At 50.6% G+C, this 23042-nt stretch overlaps 12 protein-coding genes across 12 annotated transcripts; 5 read left to right on the forward strand and 7 right to left on the reverse strand.

The window, feature by feature from the left end:
• Positions 1 to 457: 457 nt before the first annotated feature.
• M430DRAFT_57752 (hypothetical protein) lies at positions 458 to 2352 on the forward strand. The gene has a single exon (XM_024868690.1). The coding sequence runs from the start codon at positions 786 to 788 to the stop codon at positions 2208 to 2210; it is 1425 nt and encodes a 474-aa protein (XP_024722600.1). The 5' UTR covers positions 458 to 785; the 3' UTR covers positions 2211 to 2352.
• Positions 2353 to 2916: 564 nt separating this feature from the next.
• On the forward strand, positions 2917 to 4426 carry M430DRAFT_26925 (hypothetical protein; the record flags this gene model as incomplete). Its single annotated transcript, XM_024865473.1, has 7 exons — positions 2917 to 2934; positions 3006 to 3053; positions 3156 to 3228; positions 3281 to 3360; positions 3413 to 3751; positions 3797 to 4267; positions 4313 to 4426. The coding sequence occupies 7 exons, from the start codon at positions 2917 to 2919 to the stop codon at positions 4424 to 4426; spliced, it is 1143 nt and encodes a 380-aa protein (XP_024722601.1).
• Positions 4427 to 4901: 475 nt separating this feature from the next.
• M430DRAFT_137696 (hypothetical protein) lies at positions 4902 to 6468 on the forward strand. The gene is made up of 2 exons (XM_024862526.1): positions 4902 to 5264; positions 5366 to 6468. Exons 1-2 carry the CDS (start codon positions 5092 to 5094, stop codon positions 6120 to 6122), a joined length of 930 nt encoding a protein of 309 aa, XP_024722602.1. The 5' UTR covers positions 4902 to 5091; the 3' UTR covers positions 6123 to 6468.
• Positions 6451 to 9008, reverse strand: M430DRAFT_98742 (hypothetical protein; the record flags this gene model as incomplete). Its single annotated transcript, XM_024870142.1, has 5 exons — positions 6451 to 6624; positions 6672 to 8302; positions 8358 to 8415; positions 8463 to 8606; positions 8889 to 9008. The coding sequence occupies 5 exons, from the start codon at positions 9006 to 9008 to the stop codon at positions 6451 to 6453; spliced, it is 2127 nt and encodes a 708-aa protein (XP_024722603.1).
• Positions 9009 to 10953: 1945 nt separating this feature from the next.
• Positions 10954 to 11343, forward strand: M430DRAFT_84127 (hypothetical protein; the record flags this gene model as incomplete). Its single annotated transcript, XM_024869618.1, has 1 exon — positions 10954 to 11343. A coding segment is annotated over one exon (390 nt), but the record flags the coding sequence as incomplete, so codon positions are not given.
• Positions 11344 to 11843: 500 nt separating this feature from the next.
• On the reverse strand, positions 11844 to 13379 carry M430DRAFT_99748 (glycoside hydrolase family 1 protein; the record flags this gene model as incomplete). The annotated part of the gene is made up of 3 exons (XM_024870212.1): positions 11844 to 12568; positions 12620 to 13281; positions 13327 to 13379. The coding sequence occupies 3 exons, from the start codon at positions 13377 to 13379 to the stop codon at positions 11844 to 11846; spliced, it is 1440 nt and encodes a 479-aa protein (XP_024722605.1).
• A 1106-nt stretch (positions 13380 to 14485) lies between these two features.
• Positions 14486 to 15312, reverse strand: M430DRAFT_17999 (hypothetical protein; the record flags this gene model as incomplete). The annotated part of the gene is made up of 2 exons (XM_024863778.1): positions 14486 to 15084; positions 15192 to 15312. The coding sequence occupies 2 exons, from the start codon at positions 15310 to 15312 to the stop codon at positions 14486 to 14488; spliced, it is 720 nt and encodes a 239-aa protein (XP_024722606.1).
• Positions 15313 to 16081: 769 nt separating this feature from the next.
• On the reverse strand, positions 16082 to 16579 carry M430DRAFT_41206 (hypothetical protein; the record flags this gene model as incomplete). Its single annotated transcript, XM_024867462.1, has 1 exon — positions 16082 to 16579. The coding sequence occupies one exon, from the start codon at positions 16577 to 16579 to the stop codon at positions 16082 to 16084; it is 498 nt and encodes a 165-aa protein (XP_024722607.1).
• Positions 16580 to 17235: 656 nt separating this feature from the next.
• Positions 17236 to 17977, reverse strand: M430DRAFT_41207 (hypothetical protein; the record flags this gene model as incomplete). The annotated part of the gene is made up of 2 exons (XM_024867463.1): positions 17236 to 17637; positions 17690 to 17977. The coding sequence occupies 2 exons, from the start codon at positions 17975 to 17977 to the stop codon at positions 17236 to 17238; spliced, it is 690 nt and encodes a 229-aa protein (XP_024722608.1).
• Positions 17978 to 18212: 235 nt separating this feature from the next.
• M430DRAFT_18002 (hypothetical protein) lies at positions 18213 to 19848 on the forward strand (the record flags this gene model as incomplete). The annotated part of the gene is made up of 4 exons (XM_024863779.1): positions 18213 to 18290; positions 18349 to 18930; positions 18977 to 19111; positions 19168 to 19848. 4 exons carry the CDS (start codon positions 18213 to 18215, stop codon positions 19846 to 19848), a joined length of 1476 nt encoding a protein of 491 aa, XP_024722609.1.
• A 42-nt stretch (positions 19849 to 19890) lies between these two features.
• Positions 19891 to 20296, reverse strand: M430DRAFT_225810 (hypothetical protein). Its single transcript, XM_024864719.1, has one exon. It carries the CDS (start codon positions 20145 to 20147, stop codon positions 19932 to 19934), a length of 216 nt encoding a protein of 71 aa, XP_024722610.1. The 5' UTR covers positions 20148 to 20296; the 3' UTR covers positions 19891 to 19931.
• Positions 20276 to 21855, reverse strand: M430DRAFT_34317 (hypothetical protein). Its single transcript, XM_024866526.1, has one exon. The coding sequence runs from the start codon at positions 21789 to 21791 to the stop codon at positions 20445 to 20447; it is 1347 nt and encodes a 448-aa protein (XP_024722611.1). The 5' UTR covers positions 21792 to 21855; the 3' UTR covers positions 20276 to 20444.
• Between the last annotated feature and the right edge of the window lie 1187 nt (positions 21856 to 23042).

Genomic DNA, 23042 nt, shown 5'->3' on the forward strand with positions numbered 1-23042 from the left:
AAATTCCTTCACCCCCAATACTTCATTCTTTGATCTCTTTCATTCAGACCATATTTCTTCCAGAAACTTATACTCTGATTCATTCTCCATCATTCGTCATTCTCTTGCTCGGTTTTATATAAACAAATCCACACCAACATCCACGAGGAAGAACCCCGCCGTGTTGAAGACCATATTTGAAGACCATATCCAGATTACTGGAGGAATTTGACAGATATCATAATTTACCCGACATCGCCAGCGGCACCATCAGATATTTTCTTTCGTCAAGTTGAATCGTCACGCGCTTTCTGTCTTTCCCTCACACTGCAAATACCCGAATGATATCCATGTCGACGGAATTAAGCAGCCTCGTCTCAAACATACCAGGCTGCAACCAACTCAACGACCACCGCTTGTGAAATCTGAAGGATTGTTCAGATAAACCTAATAGAAATTGGTTGAGAGTGTACGGGGGAATTGTGGGACGAGTCGATATAAGGAAAAACACAACATCTGCCCAAGGAGGATTGGTACCACTGGTGGAACTAAAATAGAGGTGGAAGGTTCTCGTTGAGAGAATCAAGACTGAGTCTTTGAAAGACGGTGTGGCCATTGACGGGTCTTATGGGAATTTGGTATTGGTCGAAGGTTCAAGACATTGTTTGCTTTTCGTCGCTCGTTTGAGCCCACGACGCCATACCCGAAGGACTGGCTCCGGAAAACCTTATACGCCCACTTCCCGCTCTTGGCTTCGTCCTACACGCCTTGAATCGGTTGCATTATTCTCTTCGATAAGAGGCGCGATGGGAGCCTCGAAAGAAATGTCTCTCGTGTTTGGGACGGTGGCGGCCGCGAGTGATACTGCCGTGGTTATTCTAAATATCATCTTTGCCGTTACACTGTTTCAATCACCATCGCCAGCGAGTACGAGGGCGACATCAATCGTTGCATCAGGGATCAGTTCGGTGTCTATGATTTCAGCAATAGCGTTGCTGATCATGCAGATTAGGCATCGGAATGGAGCGCATATCCAGGATTATGAACATGGAAAACAACACAGATATCTCCTGGCTGGGTTTACAGGAGTCTTTTGCATTCTATCGGGTGTGACCTCAGCAATGGTGCTAGGGTTTATGAGCACCAGGCTTTCGGATATTCCCAAAAGAATTGTTCTTTCATCGACGAAGAGTATGATAATCGGGGGATTCATTGTATGGGCAATCTCGTTGATATCGCAAGCGATATTTGTGATATTGACGGTGATCATCCAGCGAAGGGATTCCCAACAGCAAACACAACCTTACCGTGCGGAGCCGGAACCGCACAGCATGTCGGAAATACAAGAGGTGATGAGACCACGAGCGCAAAGCGACCAAGTGTACCGAGAGACAGATTCCATGGACTTGAGATCCCCGTTATCATTGAGGGAGAGATCGCGTTCTGGCTCGTACACAGTGTCCTCGTTCCAATCTTCGCTGAACCATGTGGTCCGGCCAGTAACGTCCAAAACCAGGCTCATAACTCCCAAGATGCCACGTCGACCGGCGTCTCTTGATTTCAGTGGTCGAGATGCGAGAGGGTCCATGGATGATGGATTCGATTCTTGGGATACTTCGACCGTGGATGCCCAATCACGGCAGGCAGTAGAATCACTCTCACCAAAACCTGCAAGACTGCTAGGAACAATCCCAGCCAGCCCTTCAGCAAGCAGGAGTCCGAGCCCAGGTTATCCGCTAGATCTTGATCTAAAGCCTCCGAAACAGCGACAGAGGAGTCGCAGTGGGCCTGCGAATAGTCACAGGGATCGTTCCAGAACAGTAACATCAAGCTCAAGTGAAAGTATGAGCGAGGCTCACATCCACCCCCTTTTCAGGACAGATTCACCTACACCTCCTCCACCCATCACACCCGGTACGATGGTCATAGCCGCACCTGGTGCAGGGTCAGTGATCTCAGATCGTTCGAGCATTCGATCCGTCCGAATGCGGAATGGCAGTCTGCCTTCGAGCCCCCTCATACATAGTAAGAGCATGGAGAGCATGCGAGGGGCCATCGAAAAGGAGGAAAGACCTTTTAACCTAGAGGAGATCGTGGGGGAGCGGAAGATGACGCCGCCGATTCCTGACTGGATTATGACCGCGGGTATGAGAAGTAGCATGACGGGATACAACTCTAGGAAGAAGACGCAGATGGGATTGGGCAAGGTTGGAGAGGATGGGGATGCATAGGTTTCTTACCAGGCCCACGGCCAGACGAATTTCCTTGATCATGTTTGAATAGATACCACTGATGTTAGCGCGGCGCTGGGTTTTGTAGCAAATATACCTGAATAATGCAAGAAAGCAACTAAGCACTTCAAAGCCAACAGCTGGTGAATCCGATGCCTCTCGATGCAATAAGCGCAACGGTATTATAGATGGTCGTTCTGGTCATATAGGCAAGTTGACAAGGCTGACCGTCTGCCGACCCCGCATATTGACTGACCAAGTCTTAAGAGAGGCTGGACACTTGCGCCTTCAATCTCCTGCCTCAGCATCGACAACGAGAGGCGTCCAGGCCAGAGCCAACAAGGGATAATAAAATGCGTAGAGCAGAGCAGGTAGATGTCAGAAGTAAATGGAGAATGCTGGACTGATGGAACCGCGTGTTCATGGTGACCTGGACCGCTAGCGCCCTTTATTTAGACGAGCTTTTATAAGATCCGCCACTTCTACGGAGGGGAGATACCGTCGGCCTTGTTATTCTTCATGCCCTGGCCACAACCAACACAACCAACCCCCTCCACCACATAACAGAACAGAACATCCATCTGAAGAAATCGGCAGAGAATACATCTGCCCGAGATATCGTCCATTTCATCAACCTTGCCGAGCGCCCCAGGCACAGTCTCTCCTCTGACCAGTGTCGCAGCACTCAAGCTGTGAATCCGCCAAGATGCGCTTGACCTTCAAGGTGGGAATGCCCCCATCACGTCCTGCTACATATGCCGGCAGAGCTGGTTCGCATGCTGACGGCGCCCTTAGGATCTGAAACAGCAGAAGTTCGTGATTGAGGCCGAACCCACAGAGCTCGTACGTCCACCTTCATTCCTCGACTTGCAATCTGTTGCGCCACTATCGACCAACAAACCCCTGAGGAAGCGACGAATATCTGCTAATATCAAGCTCATATAGATCTCTGATGTGAAGGAGAAGATCTCAAAGGAGAAGGGATGGGAGGCTTCTCAGCAGAAGTTGATTTACTCTGGTACGTGCCATGCCATCTGGCCTGGAAGAGCAACCTGCTCATCAACCATTAGGCAAGATCCTCCAAGATGCCAATACCGTTGAGTCCTACAAGATCGAGGAGAAGGGCTTCATTGTTTGCATGGTATCGAAGGTACGTTCCTGACTGTACCCCATCTTCTATTAGACTTCTAACAATTATCTAGCCCAAAGCAGCTCCAGCTGCGGCTGCCTCTTCTTCGAAAACCCCTTCCACCCCCACCCCAGCTACATCGGCCACTCCTGCCCCTCCAGCGGCTCCCTCACAATCAAATACATCCGTAAATGCCGTTCCCGCTACACCTTCACCTGCTGGTAGTGGTGCTGCGACAGCCGCTACTCCCGCTACCCCAGCTTTCAATGAAAGCTCTGGTCTGGCTATGGGCGCAGAGCGAGCTGCACAAATCGCAGAGATGGAGGCCATGGGTTTCGAGAGATCTCAAATCGAACTTGCTATGCGTGCTGCTTTCTACAACTCAGAGCGTGCGATTGAATACCTCTTGACCGTAAGCCAGTGACTTCACTCTGAGACACACAAGCTAACTATTTAGGGAATTCCCGAAAACCTGCAGCATGAAGGCAGATCAGCTGCACCAGCCCAAGGCTCTCCAACGCCTGCCCCCGAAGGTGGTGAGGAGCCAGTTAATCTGTTCGAGGCCGCAGCCCAGGCTGGTACAGGTGGACGTGGTGGTGCTGCTCGCGGCGGCGCCGGCGCCGGAGGAGCTGATCTTTTTGGAGCTGGTGGTGCAGGAACGCCTGCTGGAGGTTTGGGAAACCTCGACTTCCTCCGAAATAATCCACAATTCCAGCAACTCCGACAAGTTGTTCAACAGAACCCTCAAATGCTCGAGCCCATCCTACAACAAGTTGGCGCTGGGAATCCACAGTTGGCTGCTCTTATCGGACAACACCCTGAGCAGTTCCTACAACTTTTAAGTGAGGATGGTGACAATGATGCGCCACTTCCACCAGGAGCTCAGGCCATCAGCGTCACTGAGGAAGAACGTGAAGCTATTGAAAGAGTAAGTCATCCGTGACCTATGGAATTCCCCTGCTCATCAAATTAGTTATGCCGCCTGGGTTTCCCTCGAGACCAAGCCATCCAAGCCTACTTCGCCTGTGATAAGAACGAAGAGCTGGCCGCCAACTTTCTCTTTGAGCAACCGGAGGACGAAGAATAAGTCTCGACATCACCAATTTCGAATCCTCTCTTTTTTCCCACCGCGATCTCCAACCCAAGGGTTTTCCTAGTCTGCAAGGAGCCAGAAAACACACATGTAAACTGCGCATCTTTGCTTGGCTCTTTATTCATGCCGATTCACGGATTCGACTACACGCAAGGGTGGATCACTTCATGCATATTATCTCCCCATGGAAAGGATGGCGTGTAAATGGTATGGATTACTGGTACATGTGACTTATGAGCCAGGATATCTGTGCGTGATTTCGTAATGGAGAATTCAAGATAATTGAATTAAAATCATGACCTGGCAAGATTGTGAGCTGCATCATTTGCTAATAATTCTCAAACTTAAATATCATATGGTCTTGAATTTCTGCAGATAGAGTGAAGGAACCCCCCGTAGAGCAGCATAGCTGGGCAAGGCTGAAAGGTGGCGAACCCCACCAGCCGAAGCCTCGCGACCTCAAGGACTGCTTTTCTTTCCACACCAGAAATCTGTCCTCTCTACCAGCTGAATTACCTTTTAAGCCGCAGCTAAATCATCAACTTGGCATATTTGAAGCTCTATCTACCCCTCCCAACGCCTCTGCCATAATGCATGCATAATCGTAAAACATAGGAAATCCCCGAAGCGTGAACGAACAGCACTCGAACGACGCCACAATGCATCTTCCACTCCTCCCTACTCTCCTAGGCCTCCTGGCGCTCACCGGCTCCAGCAGCGCAGGCAGAAACCCCAGGATTCCCAAGGATGCGATTCTGCTCTCGAACGTGAAATCGCTGACTCTACGCGCCGATGCAAAAACCGCTCATCGACGTCTCCCTGCCATCCCACAGTACGTGCCTCCCATGATCCGCGCTCCCAGTCCGCGGTCCTCTCTACCCGGTTTCCATTCGCAGCAATGTATCCGTTACTAACCAGTTCTTCTTCTTCTAGATTGAAATGTAAGGGCCCGGGCTGCAAATACTACAAGGTGGATGTGATGCGCTGTACGAACCAAGGCTCGGATTACGATGACGAAGACGTACAATGGAGCTGCGTGGCCAGCCTGCCGCCCGAGTTCAAACTCGGCAGCACAGACGTGATGTGCGAGGGCTATGATTCTGCAGACGACCCGCGGGTGCTGAAGGGGAGCTGCGGTGTGGAGTATCGTCTGCTACTCACGGAGAAGGGCGAGGAGAGATATGGTTCCGGCGACTGGTTCTCTTCTTCCCCGTCGGGGGAGGCCTGGGCTGGCTATCTCTTCGCACTGGTTTTCTTGGCCGTGTTGGCTTGGATTCTATATTCTATGTTTGTGGGCTATCGAAATAATGTACAGCGTCGGCCCGCGCCTAGAGGTGGCAGATGGGGTGGTGGATGGGGAGGAGATGATAATGATGATCCGCCGCCTCCGTATCCGGGAACGTCCCCTTATCCTGGGAAGACGTATAGGGGCGGGGCGGGGAATGCAGGCCAAGGGGGTTGGGGCCCTGGCTTTTTGGCTGGGGCGCTCGGAGGCGCGGCTGCGGGATATCTGGCGGGCAGTCGAAGGGGAGGGAGACAAATGCAGCCAGAGGTTCCTCGTGGTGGTGGATGGGGTGGAGGCTATGATGGTGGTGGGTTTACAAGGACGGGCTCAAGTGGGAGTTCTTCGAGTTCGGGAAGCAGTGCTAGGTATGAGAGTACGGGTTTTGGTTCGACGATTAGAAGATAAGTGCTTGCAGACACAGGATATAGAGTTTGGAGTGCACGAAGAGATGGTAGCATTTTTAATTGGTATATTCTAATTCTACAAGACACTATAGCCAACGCTATTGGGGCAATCCAGCGGGAATGTCCCAGCGTGTCTGACGGAAAAGTAAAGGGGACGCCCTATGAGAGCTTGCCGTCGAGGAGTGGTAAAAGAGAATCTCATCGTATTCGAGCCGTGCAGAAAGCCATTGCCCACCCTCCTATACAATCATACACAACCATACCGTCTTTGGAAACGCCTCTTGAGAAAATCCAACAAACCCAGATAGCAACGCCAGCGTAGACTCTAATCACATGTGGGCAGTCATTACGTCCATTTTGTCGAAAGCCTTCGCGCAATTGGGGCACTTTCGCATGCGGTTCGCAATGCGGTCTTCGACACAGTTGTTGCAGAAGAGATGTCCGCAGGTCTTGAGAATAGTATTCTTGAAATCCTTCCGACAGATGGTGCAGAGTGCAAGAGTCTAGACGGGTTAGCCATGTCTCTAGAACCATAGAACGGGAAACATACTCTAAGCATTTCTTCTTCCCCTGATTGGTTACTCAGACTCTTTGCCTTCCAGGTATCTCTGTCCTTTTGCGTTTGTTCATACCGCGCACGAAGTTGCTCCAATTCTTGCTCCATTGATTGAATTCGTTGCTTATTGCTCGAGTAACTTGCATCCTTGGACTTCAGCAAATTGGTGAGCTCCGCAACTTGATTCTTTAGGGTTTCGCATTTGCTGGTTGCTTCTCTGGTCGTCGTCTCCAACTTCTTGTTCTCTGTCATGACTGTAGTGTTTGATTGTCTCATATCGCTCAATTGCTTCTCGAGGTTGCTGAGCAGAGTCCGGTTCGAGGTCTCAACATCCTTTAATTGTGCAATGATCTCCGAACTCTTCGCATTTTGGGCCCTTAATGCTCGCACTTCGCCAATACGGGTATCCATATCCTTCCGCGCCGCGAAATACTTTTGATCCGCCTTGGACTTTTCTGCTGAAAGAACCTGAACCTTCTCCTCGAGAGCAGAAAAGTCCATAACTTTCTTGGTCGACAAAGCTTGCACTCTCTTGTATGCGCCTTGAAGAGCTGGCAGTTCTTTATTGATAGATTCGAGCTCTCGCTCCATAGTCTCGTACTTCCTTCGTAATTGTTCCATGTCCAGAGCATCTATTTCCGGTCGAGGGGTTGGTTCGCATGCTTGCTCTTCAACTCGAGATCGCAGACGTTCGACTTCAAGTTCCAAGGCTGTAATGCGGTCCTCTTTTGCGCCCAAGAGCTCTTTGAGATGTTCAGTCGCAGTATGATCCTGGTCTTGGGTGGCCTTCCGCATGCCAACTTCGGCAATCAATTCATCCCGGGCAGATCGGATTCTGGTAAGGTCAGCATCGACGCGTTGTAACTGGCTTTCCAATTCGCCCGTAAGGATATCGGATTCGTTCTCGATTTGCGTTCGGTAGGCTGTCCGCTCGGCTTGGTACTTTTCTGCCTCCTCCCGCAATTGAATGTTTGTCGCCTCGAGATGGTTAATTCTTCTGATGACATCCTCGTGTTGGATTCGAAATTGTTTGAAGAGTTCCGTCCGTGCATAATCGTCTTCATTCAAACTAGCGAGTCTCGTCGTGGCTGCCGTAAGCTGCTCTGTCAGGCTTTTATTCTCTGCCGTTACCGCCTCAAGCTGCTCTTTTTGCTTAGCGACAACTGCAGCAGCCTCTTTGTACGCAGTTTGAGACGCGGCGCTCTCCTCCTCGACACCATTGGCCATCTCGACATCTCCATTTTCGACTCCACCAATACCACTACCAGCACTGTTGCCTGTACCTGCAATGGCTTGTTGTTCTAACTTTGCGACGGCTGAGCTTTTGGCTCTATCTAGTCGCTTCTCCGCCTTGATATATCGTAGAGAAGCGGTTTCCAGTCGCTCGCTGAGCTCCTCTTTTTCTGTCCGCAACTTATCAAGCTTAACCATATACTCTTTCTGGGAAGCTAATAGCTTGGCGATCTTTTCTTGAAGGTCCTGGACATCTGGCGAGGACTTGCCACGGGACCCAGCGAGATTCGTGAAGAGGGAGGTAAGCTTTGACTTAATCTCTTTCCCTTTTGATTGAAGGTGTTCCGAAAAATCCTCGCTACCCTTGAAATGTAGTGATGTGGTGAACGTTACTGCCCATCGTTAGATGATGCGAGTCGAACAATGGTGGGGAGGGGGGATACTGACTATCGGCATCTGATTCGGGGACCTTGTCTTCTCCGAGCAGTCGGACCTCGTCCAGTAACTGGATCTGTCAGCTCTTGTCAAGGTGTACGTGGCAGTACGAATTACCTGCGACCACCAAGCATCGATAACACGTAAGTGATTATCATGATCAACCGATCTTTTTTGGACGTCTCTCAACTGTGACTCCAACGTGGCCTTCTCGCGCTTATACTCAAGCATCTGACGATAGATCGCATCCTTTTGATAGTTCTGCAACATGACTTGTCAGCATGCCACCCCTTATTTGATTGCTCTCGAGGAAACGTGTGTGGAATTTGGGGACGAGACATTGTGGTATGCTGATGCTGTTGAAACATAAGGTCTGCAGGCTAAGCACGCTGTCGACAGCAGGCTGCGCATTAGCACCAGCCACAGATATCACGAAGCAACATCCAATGATCAGATGGAGCTGAGAGATCATGAAGAAAATGAAAACTTGCTGGGGGCGTCGATAATAATGGAAAATGTTTTGATGCCGTGACGCGGACTCACCTCAAGGTCCTTTGCCCATGGAAGGTCGGAATCAGCTGAGTTCCTGCTACCATTGACAGCCTGTCTCTTTGTCGGAGGCGCGAGGTCATCCTGAGCGGCTGATCTCTTCCTATCCTCCATTTTAATGAAGGACGGTTGAGACACAGCGGGAGCCGCAACAGGGGACATTCAGACTGTGAGGGCCGTATGGCACATAAATATGCGGCGGATATTGAGGTGGTAATAGAGGCGCTGCAGCGATTGCGGTGATTCTGGAAGTTGCGGGGTTGAAGAATGGTGGCGATTTGTTGTTGCGAAGATACTTGACATGAAGTTGAAAGGGGAGTTGACGAAGGAAGAATTTGGGAAGAACCACGCTAGCTTCGTTAGGCTAGGTCGGCTACACGCGCCTAATTTTAGCCGCAATCGATATCGTCGAGCCCGCATTTTATTTTCAAGGATTTTTGATTTCTGATCTAGCATTCCAGCCACACCTCCCACCTACGACACTAATTCGACGAAAACCCATTCTTACTACACGGCAGCATGCAATGAAAAAGCATAAACCACCATAATGAGTTTAAGGATCAAGAAAGGATCAAAGGTCTGGGGCCCAAAGGCCCCGGTAGTCAGACGACCAGGCGGGGTTCCATCGGTGTCATCATCAGCACGGCCCAGTGTCGAACGTCAATCACAAACTCCAGGTCCAGTTCCGAAACCTGCAGAGATACTTACTGTATCTAACGTCGAACAAGCAGTCTCGGAACAGACCTTGATTGTTGAGCCTAGCACCACTACCGGGCCCAATGACCCCGCACCTACTGAACCATCCGCCGTCGTTATAGACACCAACTCAAATGTGCAAAACAAAAACACAACAGTCACACAAGGAACGAAGGAATTGAAAAGGACGGAGCGTACAGAAGAGGAAACCATTCATATATCTGCAAAGCGGACAAGAATAGAAGCACCAATCCCCCCTCAATCACAGCCAGTGAACCGGCATTCAGTTGAACCTCTTTCCTCTGATTCTTCCAGTCAATCACAGACACCAAATTTACCTTCCCAGACATCGTCCACTGATACTGTCGCTCAACCTCAAACATTAAATCAATCAGTCCTCCCATCCTCCTCGGATTCTTCTGCTAAAGACCCGAAACCGAATCATTCGGTACAACAACCCTCCCCTGATCCTGTCGCCCAATTTCCCAAACCGATTCAACCAGTTCTCCCATCGCCTCCTCATTCTTCTCCTGAAGACCAGACACCGAATAAACCGACACAGCCGTCCTCCAGTTCTTCCGATAGACCACTGGCAGCGAGCCCACAAGCCACCCAAACATCGTCAACTCCATTTCCTAGTCAATCAGAGGCATCAGCGGCCGAAACACAAAGCTTTGAAGATGGAGGAGTATCCAGGCCAGTTCTCGAAACCAGACAAGACATTGCATCGAGTATATATCCAGATCCAGAGCTCAGTTCTGGCCTCGGCCCAGCAGGAAGTATTCCTTCTACCGCCAGTGGAATACCGCAAAGTGTTGGGCTTGGTGCAGCAGGGGAGGAAGGATCAACTGCCACACAGATAGCACAAGCGCCTCAGATCGTTACAACAGCGGCGCTAGATTCCGAAGCAACCCCAGTTGATGCTGCCGAAGAGCCAGCTGCCGGAACCAAGAAGAAGGTTGTCAGACGTAAGAAGGTACAGCCAGCTGCAGAAGAAGATGATGATGTTAGGGCTACGATTGAGATGCAACTCAACAGACCGCGGCGTATCGCCGGTGCAAAGCGAACTCGTAAAAAGAAAGAGGACAAAGACAAACCGAAGGGCAGGCGCGGTATGACGCCTGAAGGTGCTGAACAGGAACAGATCAATCCCAGTACCATGAAAATGGCCGACTTATGCAGGGACATAAGAATCGGTGTCAAATCAAGCAACCACGACATGATTAAGAGGAGAATCATGGAGAAGAAAACCAGAGCTAAACTAGCCAAAACCAATCCTGAGCTTATACCAGTCGTCGAAAGCACAGAGCCAGCAGCAGAACAGGCCGAAGAGCCCGTGAGTTCTGCCCCTAACGGTCCACGAATGAGGATCGTTGATGGCCAAATCGTACTCGCCGAGAGTTCCCTCCAACTCGATCGTCACAAGCGCGCAGAAGCTGAAAGCGAAGTCATGTTAGAAGTTGAAGAAAACGAATTCTCGCATATGACTACGTCCGGGTCATACATGAAGCGGGAACGAACACAAGCGTGGGACGACGTTGACAACGCGACTTTCTACCAGGGTCTTGCGCAGTTCGGCACCGATTTCGAGACGATAGCTAAGCTATTCCCGTCCCGCAGCCGAAGGCAGATCAAGTTGAAGTTCAACAACGAAGAGAGGAAGAATCCGTTGAAGATAAACCAGATCCTCATGGGCAAGCCGCAGAGCATTGATCTCGTGGGTTTCGAAGAGATGAGCGGCTTGAAGCTGGAGACCGTGGAAATGATTGAACGGGAGAGGGCGGAGCTTGCAGCGGAACAGGAACGGGAGGTGCAGGCTAGGGAGAGGGAGAAAAGCGAAGCGGAGCTCAAGAAGAAAAAGGATATTGCGGATAGGAGTGCTGCTGCGAGGAAACTTTTGAACGGGGTGGACGATGACCTGGGAGCGGAGCTCGGAGATGGTAGTGGTAAAGAGAATCTGAATGGGCGGAAGAAGAAAGGCAAAGGAAGGAATAGGAATCCGCATGGCAGGGGTGATGGTGGAGAAGAGATCCAGGTTTTGGGTACCGTTGAGTAAGGGTCAATTACTCGTGAGGTTTAGAATTGCGTCTACAAAGACCGGAACGGCGTACAAAAAGGCGAGGACAGCTTCAGATAGACATAGAGCTGCGGATATACCCAATGATTGATTTCAAACCCCCCTTCATTCCATCATGATGAATTAAATCATCCATCCACCTATATACTCGCTTCGGGATTCTCCTGATCAGCAGCTTAATCTTCCTTGATCAAAGCCTCAAAGAGTGGCCCAATTATCTTCGCGCTCTTTTTTGGGTACCTCTTCTGACCGCCCTCATAATCCACAAAGGTAACACCAAATCTAGTCTCATAGCCATCAGCCCACTCAAAGTTATCCATCAAGCTCCACGCCATATAGCCTCTGACATCCACCCCATCCTCACTGACGGCTTTCGCCAACGCATCGATATAGCCCCTGAAATACTCAGCGCGGAACTCATCATCCAGGATCTGCTCACGGGGCAGATCATTCTCGCCTTTGACCGAGGTGCCGTTCTCCGTGCAGTAGATCTTGGGGTTGCCATAACGTTTGGATATCCAGACGAGCAGGTCCCGGAAGCCTTGGGGGTTGGGACGCAGCCAGGAGGATTGCGTCTCGGGGCCGATGCTGGTGCCGGATTTGCTGGTGAAGAGGGTCTCGAGGTTGCCAAGGAAGTCGGCCGGGTCGGGTGCGCTGGTCTTGTGCCGGATGTAGTTGGCAGTGTAGTGGTTCATACCGTAGAAGTCGTTACTGCCCTGGACAAGCGCGGCTTCTTCAGGTGTGAAGGTTGGCAGCCGTTCGCCAAGTTGTTGGATCATGGACTCGGGGTAGCGGCCGTAGTAGATGGGGTCGGCGAACCAGGAGATGCTGAATTCGAGTTTACGTTCGGCAGCTTCAATATCAAGGGGATCTTCGGGGTCCCAGGGATAGACAGCGTCGCCTTGGGTTTCCTTGTTAGGCCTGTGCTTTGAAAGGGAAGCGGGGTTCTTACCGTTCAGGGTGATGCCAATTTCTCCGCCATCTTTGGTCTTGAACTCCTCTCTGTAGATTTTCACCGCTGTTGCATGAGCCAGGAGCAGATTATGCCCAACTATCCAACACTCACGGCTACTATCCCCCACAGGACTTTTTGTTCGGTCACTAGTACGTCCAGGAGCAAAAACCCCAACATTATATCCCAAAATGGAGGAACACCATGGCTCATTGAAAGTAATCCAATGCTTGACCTTTGGCATGGCTTCGAACATGGTCCTTGCATAATGGGCATAATCTGCCACAAATTCCTCCTTGTTCAATAACCCACCATATCTCTTGTCTAAGCCATCAGGTAAATCCCAATGGAACAGTGTCACAAGCGGTACGATTCCCTCAGCCAGCAAATCGTCCACGAATTTCTTGTAAAAAGCAATTCCTGCAGGGTTGACAGGATCATTCCTCCCACCAATTGGAATAATTCGGGACCAGGAGATCGAGAACCTGTATGCTCTCGCCCCAGTACTCTTGAGGAGTGCGATATCTTCCGCCGTGCGGTGGTAGGAATCGCAAGCTACATCCCCTGAGGAGCCATCGGCTATTTTGCTGGGTATTTTGCAAAATTCATCCCAGATGGAGGGCCCTCTTCCATCTTCTGTTGGGGCTCCTTCTATTTGGTAACTATGGATGTCAGCATGGAACGGATAAAATGCTGGTAAAGCTCACCTGGCGGTTGCGAAGCCCCAGAGGAAATCTTTTGGGAGGACTGCCTTCGTCATCATGTTTTGTATGTTTCTATTCCGGGGAATTCAATTGGGATCTTTAAGAATCAGGCTCAGAGGAAGGAGCTGATACATATAGGTGAGCTGCAACATTAGCCTGAATAGATATAGAGAAGAAAACCATATAGCAAAGGCAGCTTGCATGCGGACCTTGGAGACCGGATCATATCGTATCCCCATTAAGACGCGCGACAGATGTTCCGAACATATTTATGGAGTATAGCCCCGCCATACTACATGGCGGGGTTGATATTGCTTTTGCTTGCGGTAGCACCCTGGACTGGATGGGCTTCTTCGGAACGAGATCAGCGACGGGGGAACGTCGGCAGAGTTTCCATCACGTGCCCAGATATTAATGTCGTGAGATGTCAGCAACCAGCTTCACTTGTTCACATGAAGTATCTTGATGTGGGACGTCAACTACGAGGCCCAACTCATTCCTGGTTGAGGCGGAGTAAGTATCTCGTGCAGTGAAGTATCAAACTGCCTCAACAGCCTTCTCTAGATCACGTCGCGTCGGTGACGAGAGAAGTTTGGCATCATCAGATCTCAAATGATTATCGGAATGTTCGACAACTGAGTCATGGCCAAAAGGAAATATGCGTACAGCACGTGCCCAAAATATTCTTCCAAGTTTCAGTTGATGGAGGGTATGCAAATCAAAGTCAACAAGGCCCGACGAGGTAACAAATGGCTACCCGGCTCCATTCGAAGTATAGCTGTAGTTTTGGGGTGCAGCGTCGAGTTCCTTTCTACCCATTAAGGATACCCTGGAGTCCAACTCCATTGCCCCATCTAGTCAGATAGTTGGCAAACACCGAGAAGTCCACTCTCTCATAGGTATTTGAAAGAATAGTAAGATATGAAGGGAAACTAAAATGAGATGCAACGATGCTCAAGTTGGCGTTTTGTATAAATAACAGTGTAATATTTAGAAAACAAATGACGATCGATATAAATTCTGTGCAGTACAATAGTTATTACATATACTTTAGACTCTAATCCCAAGTGCAGAAATGCACATCTTACCGGCCCCGAGTTTACCTCTAACACCATTCCCCATTGATCAACGTTCTCTGTATGATATTAGCCAGTCTCTTTGCTCAGAGCGCACCTTTCATGGTTGCATCAGCACCAACATGCTCATCCTCATCATCCACTCCCAACTTCCTCTTGCCCGCACTTGCAGGTCTCTGGCCCTCTATTTCCCGTCCAGTGTCATGTGATGCAGAACCAGAAGCGTCGTCACCACCCCACTCGACTACCTCCCACTCCACTGACCATCGCCCACTGCGTCTGGCTCCCAACGATCTCCGCATCTTTCCTAGCCTCGACCCGGAAACCATACTCTCAAACCACGGAACTCCCTCATCCACCTCAGCTGTCTCACCTCCGCCCTCTAATTCATGTGTCCCTTCTGGCAACAGACCCAACTCTTCTAAGTCCCGTAGATCATCCTCCAGTAAGCTGCCTAGCGTTAAAGATATAAAGTTGCTTTCCTCCCGTGGACTCTCGGACCAGTATGTCAGGGGAGTGCCACAGAAACCACAGAATTGGCGCAACGAAGAGGGATCGCTAGGCGAGGTGTACACGCGCCGAATGGCACGCGCCGACTCGTCGGGGAAGTACGAGTGCGTGGTAGATGAATACCATGTGAGAGGGATGCGAAGGTAGGTAGGAAGCGGGTTGGAAAGGGCGTGTCCTGTAGGTACGTTGTCAGTTGCGTTTCTGGGTGAGGGGCAAGGGGTCAGAGAACAATAACAGGGAATTGAGGGGAGAGAAGGAGGGGAGGAGATGGCCAACACATACGGTGAGCATGGCTATTGTCATAAAATACCTGCGCGACTCCGGTAGAGTCGGGAGGGATCTGGATTGTGTATCTATTTCGGCCGCAGGCGCAAGAGCCAAAGAGGGGGCGTTGGCGACTCATTGTGCAATTTTATGACTGACTTGCAGACATGGAAATAGAATTGAGTGGATTGGGAAAAGGGAGACGTGGAAGTCTGAGAATGAGACAGAAACTTCGGAAGCAGATTGAGATGAATTGAGATCGAGGTCGAGGTGGAGTGGTTGTGGTGTTGGGGTGGGGTGTGACGTATCAAGTTCCATAGAGCCAGGACTTGTGATTGGTGGCGAGGGTAAGACAGCACTTGAGTGGCGGCCAGCTTCTCACTTCTTATCATTATCAGTGAATTGAAATTGAGCGCTGGATGTGAGAGCTTACCATGTCTTTGGATTTGGATGCAGTAAATGATCCAAATGAATCGAGTGATTCAGAGAAGTCAGCTGAGTTGCTGTCCCGCTCCGTCAAGTGAAGCACCATATCCTCGCAAGCACCACTGAGGACCCTCTCGTTTATCTATGAGCTTTTACCATCCTTTTTCAGTTCCAACCATTGCCACGTTGGCGCATGGAGATGCATAACGTCTCTGTTCATACATCTCTGAAGCTCTGTTGCTGGCAAGAGTGTTGGAGGCCGTGGCATCATCGCTCCCCTGGCATCAGTCGCAGACATTAATAACCCATCTCAAAGATGATTTTCCTGTAAAAACAGTTTGCCTATACAGGAGACTATCATGATTTTGGAATTGAGCGTTCCTGATTTAGTACCTGCTTCGTGAAGTATACGGAGGAGGTGCTACGTCAAAAATCCCAAAGTAATCGCGCCCCTAGCAAATCTGATAGATCACCTCGCAAGATCATCTAATGGTTGGTGGATTGTTTCCATCCCCCGAGTATGGTACCACGTTGTCTATTGATTTTAGAAGCAGCGGCATGTCTGTGAGATGTTTAACACGTCGTCGCAGCCGAAAAGTTGCAGTTGCAGGACAGTTTGGCTGAGGAGCGAGTAGCCAGGACGTATGGGCACGTTGAAATAACCTAGGAGGCCTGTGATTTGTGACGCGTGCGATATCGTATAGGCATCTGTGATCCTCCCTTGAACCTCCTAGAGAACATGGTGCTAGTGATAAGTTTCCAATGGGACGTTGTACTGGAAATCCTGTTGTGTGTGCCATGGGGGTTTGCTCTTCACTGCCGGCACAGTAATGTGCAACGTAATAGATACCGTCAGTTTGGCCTTCGGGAATTGCGAATGCCGCTATGCCGGCAACGAAAATGAGGGCTTGTGTGGGTTGCATGCCGGAATTGACTGGAGATTGCTGTGTAGTTATTTGGATTTGATCGAAGGTCGGCATGGAGAGAGAAGCTTGTTGGTGGCTCAATGAGTGGCCCGGCAAAAGAAAATGACGATCGATCTGAGTAGAACTTTTATATTACGCTTTCCTGTCTGAATAATTGAGATACAAATATCCCACAGCCTTGTCCAAGCGTTGCGGTTCTTGGTATACAACGTTCTGTTTCGAAATATTTTTTGCTGGTACATACCAGTACTGAAGTAAAATGAGACGGTTTCGAAACTCTGGTGTAGCGCAACAAAGCAAGACTTATAGGTCTTGGGTTCTAAACCTACTTAGTTGGCCTTAGGATTTCGAGAATATTGATTCACAGTTCCTGTGGCAGGTAATTTAGTGACAAAAAGTTCAAGGAGATGCTGCGGTATCTTATAGAAGTCGCGCAATCGACCCACCGTCATGGACTCCATTTAGGACCCAAGAACACAAATTCGCAGTGGCACTATGGGCATGACAAGTGACAAAGGAGGTAATACCTCCTAAATGCCACTCCTAGGGCTCTGTTGTGTCACTTCTGGCCTCAAAACCCATCACTTGTCAACCAGAGCCATACAATTGCCTTCCATGCATAGACCTACCGGGATCTGGCCCCCAAGACGCTTTCTAGATCAGCCATCCTGCAATCGTCGATCCGGATAGACGGCAGGGGACGCTATCATTCAGTGCCTATGCGAACACTGGGCTGCAGCATTGGTCGAAGGAAGCCTTGATGGTGATGGAGTCTTAGGAAAGAAGCGGTGAAGATCCTCATCGCCTAGCCAGGCCTGCGATGTTGTTGGCTGCGACTGATACAGTGCAGAAAGCTGATATGGTGAGCGGTTAGGGAGAGGTCGAAGGAGCCAGTGTTGTTGCTCATCCTGGCGGCGGTGAGAATAATCGACGGCGCAGGATGTGATGCAGAGGATGCGATGCAGAGAATGTGATGTAGAGAATGTGATGCAGAGAATGTGATGCAGGGCCAAGGATGCATCTGAATCTGCTTTTTGAGGAGTGTCGTTCGCCTTGGAAGGGATGATAAGGTTTGCTCTTGACTCGGAGAGACAGCCGCTCGAATCCTGTCCCTTATGCTGTGCTTTTATACCTACCTTACTGTACCGTAGTAACTGTGCTTACCTCTGTATCGTCCAGGTCGAGTCGTTCTGGTGTCATCCTCTGATCAAGTTGCCACGCCTTCCGGATCCAATACCCGCCACGAGCTGCAAGCCATACGGATCGCCATCTTTCGACCAGGTTCAAAGGGACCAAAGCGATTGTTGTGTTAGAACAGTTAGAGGCCCCGAGACGGCCCGCTGCGACCCTCCCGCGGATTATTGGTTTGGAATCATTGTAACGATTGGATCGAAGTCGATCGATCGACGCTGTAGTTTGGTCCGGCAGCGCTAGACCAATCTGGATAATCATTAGTCTCACTTTTGCCCCCAAACTGGAAAAGGGAAAGCCTGCACAGGCCCGGGGTCACGTGGTTCCCCGCATTCCCGTCAGCATTCACGTAGACCCTTCACCAGGGCGCTTTAAAGCTTCAGTCTCCTTGGAGGTCGAGAACCGCCCCCAACTGCCTCCAACCTCAACCCCGAGGCTTCGATCAGCACAAAGGCGAACTTCGTGTTATACCGCAAGTCCGGATCCACTAACTCACATGGCTTCCCCTCCTCCAGCTCCCCCAAGCACGCGGCAGCTGCTGTCATGTACGACCTGCCATAAGAGAAAGGTAAAGGTATATCTCACAGAGCGCTTCCTCGAGACAGGAAGAAGGCTGCTGATAATACCTCAAGTGCGACCGAGTTAAGCCATGTAGAGCGTGCTGCCTTCGCGGTACTCCAGAGCAGTGTCAGTTTAACGGAAACGTAAATGTCCTCAGCCAGGCGGAGGAGATCAGGCGCTTAAGAAAGAAAGTCGTCCTGCTGGAGGAGCAGTTGCGGCTCTCGACCAGCCAGGCACTTCGATCCGGACCACGAGAGCTTATAGCCAAACCGAACCATAGCAAGCTGCCTCTGGTCCCCAAACAATACTCCGTATCCGTCAAACATAATACTGAAGGATCCACGCCACCGACTATTGACGAGGCTCTAATCTCACATTTTATCGAGACGGTTTGCCCGTCACCCTCTGAATGTCTCAGGGTCTGGGTTCGCTTTCTTGCGGAACGCAGCAGGCAGTCACCAATGCTCTGGAATGCCTTGTCGGCACTATCCTACCTTAGCCATGCCCGCAACGACCCAAGCGACTCTTTACTCTTCCAAAGCCAACGCCGATATACAGCCACTATCCGCCTTCTACGCGGCGAGCTTGCCATGGTTAATGGGCACAATGCTCCCGGTGCACTGGATACTATGACGCTACTAAGCATATATGAGGTCCAAACCCACTGCCCACGAATCCAGCGATTGCTAAGTGTTACAGATGAAATCGTTTCAAAATCCGCTCTCTTGGCTCCTCCACATCGATGGTGCAGCAACGTTTTTACAACAACGAGGATCTTCAATGTTTATTGGGCAGGTATCGCAACACAGTTTCGATATCTTCCGTCTCCTGGAGGTAAGTCTGAATGCATCTCGTTCGTGAGATTGCTTTGGTTTAATGTGCCTCAATAGGTCCTCATCAAAGTAGTACGAAGACGGCGGACATTTCTTGCGGACAAAGGATGGCAGTCGACGGAATTGAACGTACCTCAGTATCAAAGAAGCCCCTTAACGTGTCTCATCGATATTATAACCAAGTTGCCAGGGCTTCTCGAAGAAGCAGACTCGTTAGAACGTGACATGCACTCGCCTGTACCTATAGCGGAAAAGGTGGCCCGGCAGACGTCGTTATGGGCTCAAATAGACCAGATGGATGCGGCCTTGACCGACTGGAGAAGGGTAAACGGAGTCTCAACATCTCCTATACCTAAACAAGGCGAACTTCCCAGTGGGACTGGCACAGAGTCTCCTGGTAAGGATGCGCTCGCTGTCTGTATCAACCTCGCATGCCGACTCATCCTCTCACGAATCGACACCAGACCTTGGCGACCTCCCGCCGAAGACCTTATTCAAAAAGCAACGGCACTCTGCGGCCTTGCCGCCCAATCAACTCGAGGCCGCACAGACTTCATGTCTATACTAATCCTCCTCTTCACGTTGCGGCCTGCATACTACACATTTCCCCCGACCCACCCTGGACGGCAGGCAATCCAAGGCATGTTCGCGAATTTCTCCGCAACATATCAGCTTCCTGTTGCAGCTAACATTATCACCATGTTCCCGCCTCCCGGCCCGGTTGATCCGGCTCCGTGAGCAGACCTTGTATATGTCTTCGAGGCCATGCATTGCATAGGCGTTTTCCCGTAGGAGATTGCTGCACTTGAGACTCGGTGATCTCAGAATATGCATCGATGTGTATACCTCTGTAAGCAAGCGTTCAAGAAGTATGGAGTAATGCAAGGAGAAGTTGATCTTCCCGCTACAGCCAATCTCCACAACCGTCCCGCGTTCTTGACTCTCTTCTGTAGAGCGTGCTCCATAGGTCGTTGGAGTTGAATTCTCCCAAACCTGTTCCAATGTGGGTTAGGGGATTCGGCCACCATGCAGATCATGACCTCGCCTCCCACCAAGGACCTCCTACATATACCTAGGAAGTCTTCCGACTAGCTCAGTGGTATTGTAGGCATGCATGATCCTGGCAGGCCGTGCGGCACGGACCCCTACTCTTCACAAAGGGTCTTGTTTGGGGATAACCAACCAACTTCTATATTCTTTCGGAAGGGCCAAACAATGCGCAAACATCAGAGAGCAAGTCTATACATCTAACGAAAAGAAAACCAGGGTCGTCTCCATCAGGATGGGGCCAAAGTGTAAACAAAGCATAATCATCTATCATCTCCAGGTCCGCTCTAAGCGATGCTAAGAGGTCCAATCGGCGCGCCCAAGAGCGCTGCCAGGGCGCCAACAACTAGTTCGCCAAGCGCCACGATTGCTGCTGGGTCCTCCAGAGTCGAGATCACTGAGTTCGTCGAGCAGCCAGACGCAGCAGGCGTTCCGTTCATTCGGGCCTCCAGCCAAACCATAGCCTCAGGCGCCCCCGTGACAGCGAGCGAGCCATGCTCCGACAACAGGTCTCTCTGGTACTGGACTGATGCCCCGCCAGCGCAATACCCGGAGACAATTTTGTCGGTATCTGCGATTGGGCTGACCTCGTCATTGATTGATTTGTAGAAATACAGCGGGGTCGTGGGGACATGCTGCCCGAGGGTATTCGTCTTCAAAACCTCCTGCGGGATAGCGCCCTGGATCACAGCGTTGCCGGACTTGAAATAGGAAAACATGTCGTTGAACGCGAACTCGATAGCCGTCGCCGGCAGGCACTGGCCACGGACCGACTTGAACTTGGTTTCTGTCGCCGGCACGAATTGCTGCTCAAGGTATGCCGCTAGGTTGGGATACTCGTTGTACAGACCCATTACTCCGGAGGCAGAGAGTCCCGCGAACGGTCCGTTGTTGATAGTCTCCATGACATTCTGGATATTTGGGATCGCGCCGCCGATGGCCGCTCCCGCAAAGCTCAGCTCCGGGGCATAGCTGGGCTGTAGTTCAACGGCCCAGTTACTCGCCAGAGCACCCCCGGAGTAGCCCCATAACGTAACGGTGGCATCTGGGGAGAGCTGTGAGAAGTTCTGCGATTGCAGGGCAGCGCGGACCGAGTCCAGTGTCGCATGCCCGGACTGAATACCAGCGACGTATGCTGACTGCGGCCCTTGGTAGTCGGGGGTCACGACGTACCAGCCCTTATCAAGCGCTGCTTCTATAAGTAAGAGCTCTGCTTGTGAGATAATGGCTCCCGGCGTCGACAGGAGTTGTAGGACATAAGAAGGTGCGCATGCAGTGTCAGGAGCATCCTGGGCAATCTGGTAAGACAATAGCTTCGAGGGCTGAGCATTGTGTGGGACCAGGAGCGTGGTCATGGCAGCCTCGGGATTTCCATGGCTATCCGTCGTTCTGTAAAGAATTTGATACGCAGCCTCGAGGTTTGCTGGCAAAGTGTTGAACGCAGCGATGGGGAACGGGACTGGTCTGGAGCGGAGGATTGTGCCCGGAGCTGTAGCATTGAGCCCCGCGGGAGCAGAGTAGAAGGAATCTTGGTCCGGAACAACGACGAGTTGGCGAGCATCAAGCGGAATCGCGCTGGCGGTTTGCAAGCAAGCCAAAAGCCCAACCAGGCCTTTCCTGAGATTAAAATTCATTATAGTAAGGTAACGATAACGACAGTGAAGGGTTTGTTTGTTCCCCTGTAAAGACCGGACGACGTCTCTATTTAACCAGAATCGAAGAACAGGCTATTAGTATAATTACAATTACTCTGTAAAAAGAGACAGGTATGTACATGTGAGACTGAATATATATTATGGGGACTAGCAGTGGCCAACAGTGAGGAAGGGAGTGGAGATAACCGAAGATCTCCGTGCGACACGAGCCCATACTATCGGAGAGACGATCTCCTACTCCGTGAGTATGCAGGGACGTGTTTAAGAACCATTTATACACTTAATGCTCTGCTTCCGGTCCCTCTTCAACCCTCGCTATAGAGCACCTAGCTAGGCAAGAATCCCGTTACTCGCTCTCCTATAAGAAGTGCAGCAACGGCCGCTCTCCCAAAAGAACGAATAGAAGCAGATTAATCCGGCGGGCGAATCGGCAGCCCCGACAACAAGGGCAGGGCCGAGCATTTCCGCTCCGATCTGCAGCCTAGACTGATATCTCGGGGCGGGTACCTGGCGGTAAGGCGGCAGATCCTTCAAAGGGGGTGTTACGCCTAGTTACGGGTGCGTGTATTCTGGAGATTTGAATAGCGGGATGGAAGAGACGCTGGTTAAAGGGATATTTAGGTATATGGGCACGTGTCGAGAGCGTTTAATTCAGAGTTGGAAACGGCTGTATCTTGAGTTACATGGCTCGCGAAGACGTTGGGTATAGGGGGGAATTGTCGGGGGTTGTATACGCCGTCCTCCGTATGTAGAGGTGATCGGACTTCGTCGTCGTGATCCTTGGTACTGCTCTGAGAGAGTACCTCGTGGTCACTGAGGCATGTATTCCATGTGACCTGGCCGTGAGTTAAGGGCTAGAGTGCAGCAGCTCCACAAAACGATAAGTAAATGGCAGCGCATCTGCAGGACTGCGGAGATCCGCTATTGAAAAGGGAGGGGGGGGGGGGGTTGCTGAGAAGTATAATCAGTGACAGCTTAGAGATAATGCCACAAGTACTATAGAGAGAGCGAGGCTTTGCTACAGTGTAGTTGTTAATGTTATATTATAAGAGGTGAGCTCTTCCAGTCCTGCTTGTTACTTACAGTTCGGTGTTTCGTTTTACTGGCTGTTGTGTTATTATTGATTTGCGCAATTAATGCAACTAACTGTCTATGCCATTGCCTGCATCAAATGAATCTGGTGCAGGTCTCAGCGTACAGTCAGTCCATCGAGACATCAGCATTCATAGC

The sequence above is a fragment of the Amorphotheca resinae genome, assembly GCF_003019875.1.
Source record: "Amorphotheca resinae ATCC 22711 unplaced genomic scaffold M430scaffold_4, whole genome shotgun sequence".
Taxonomy (NCBI): Eukaryota; Fungi; Ascomycota; class Leotiomycetes; order Helotiales; family Amorphothecaceae; genus Amorphotheca; species Amorphotheca resinae.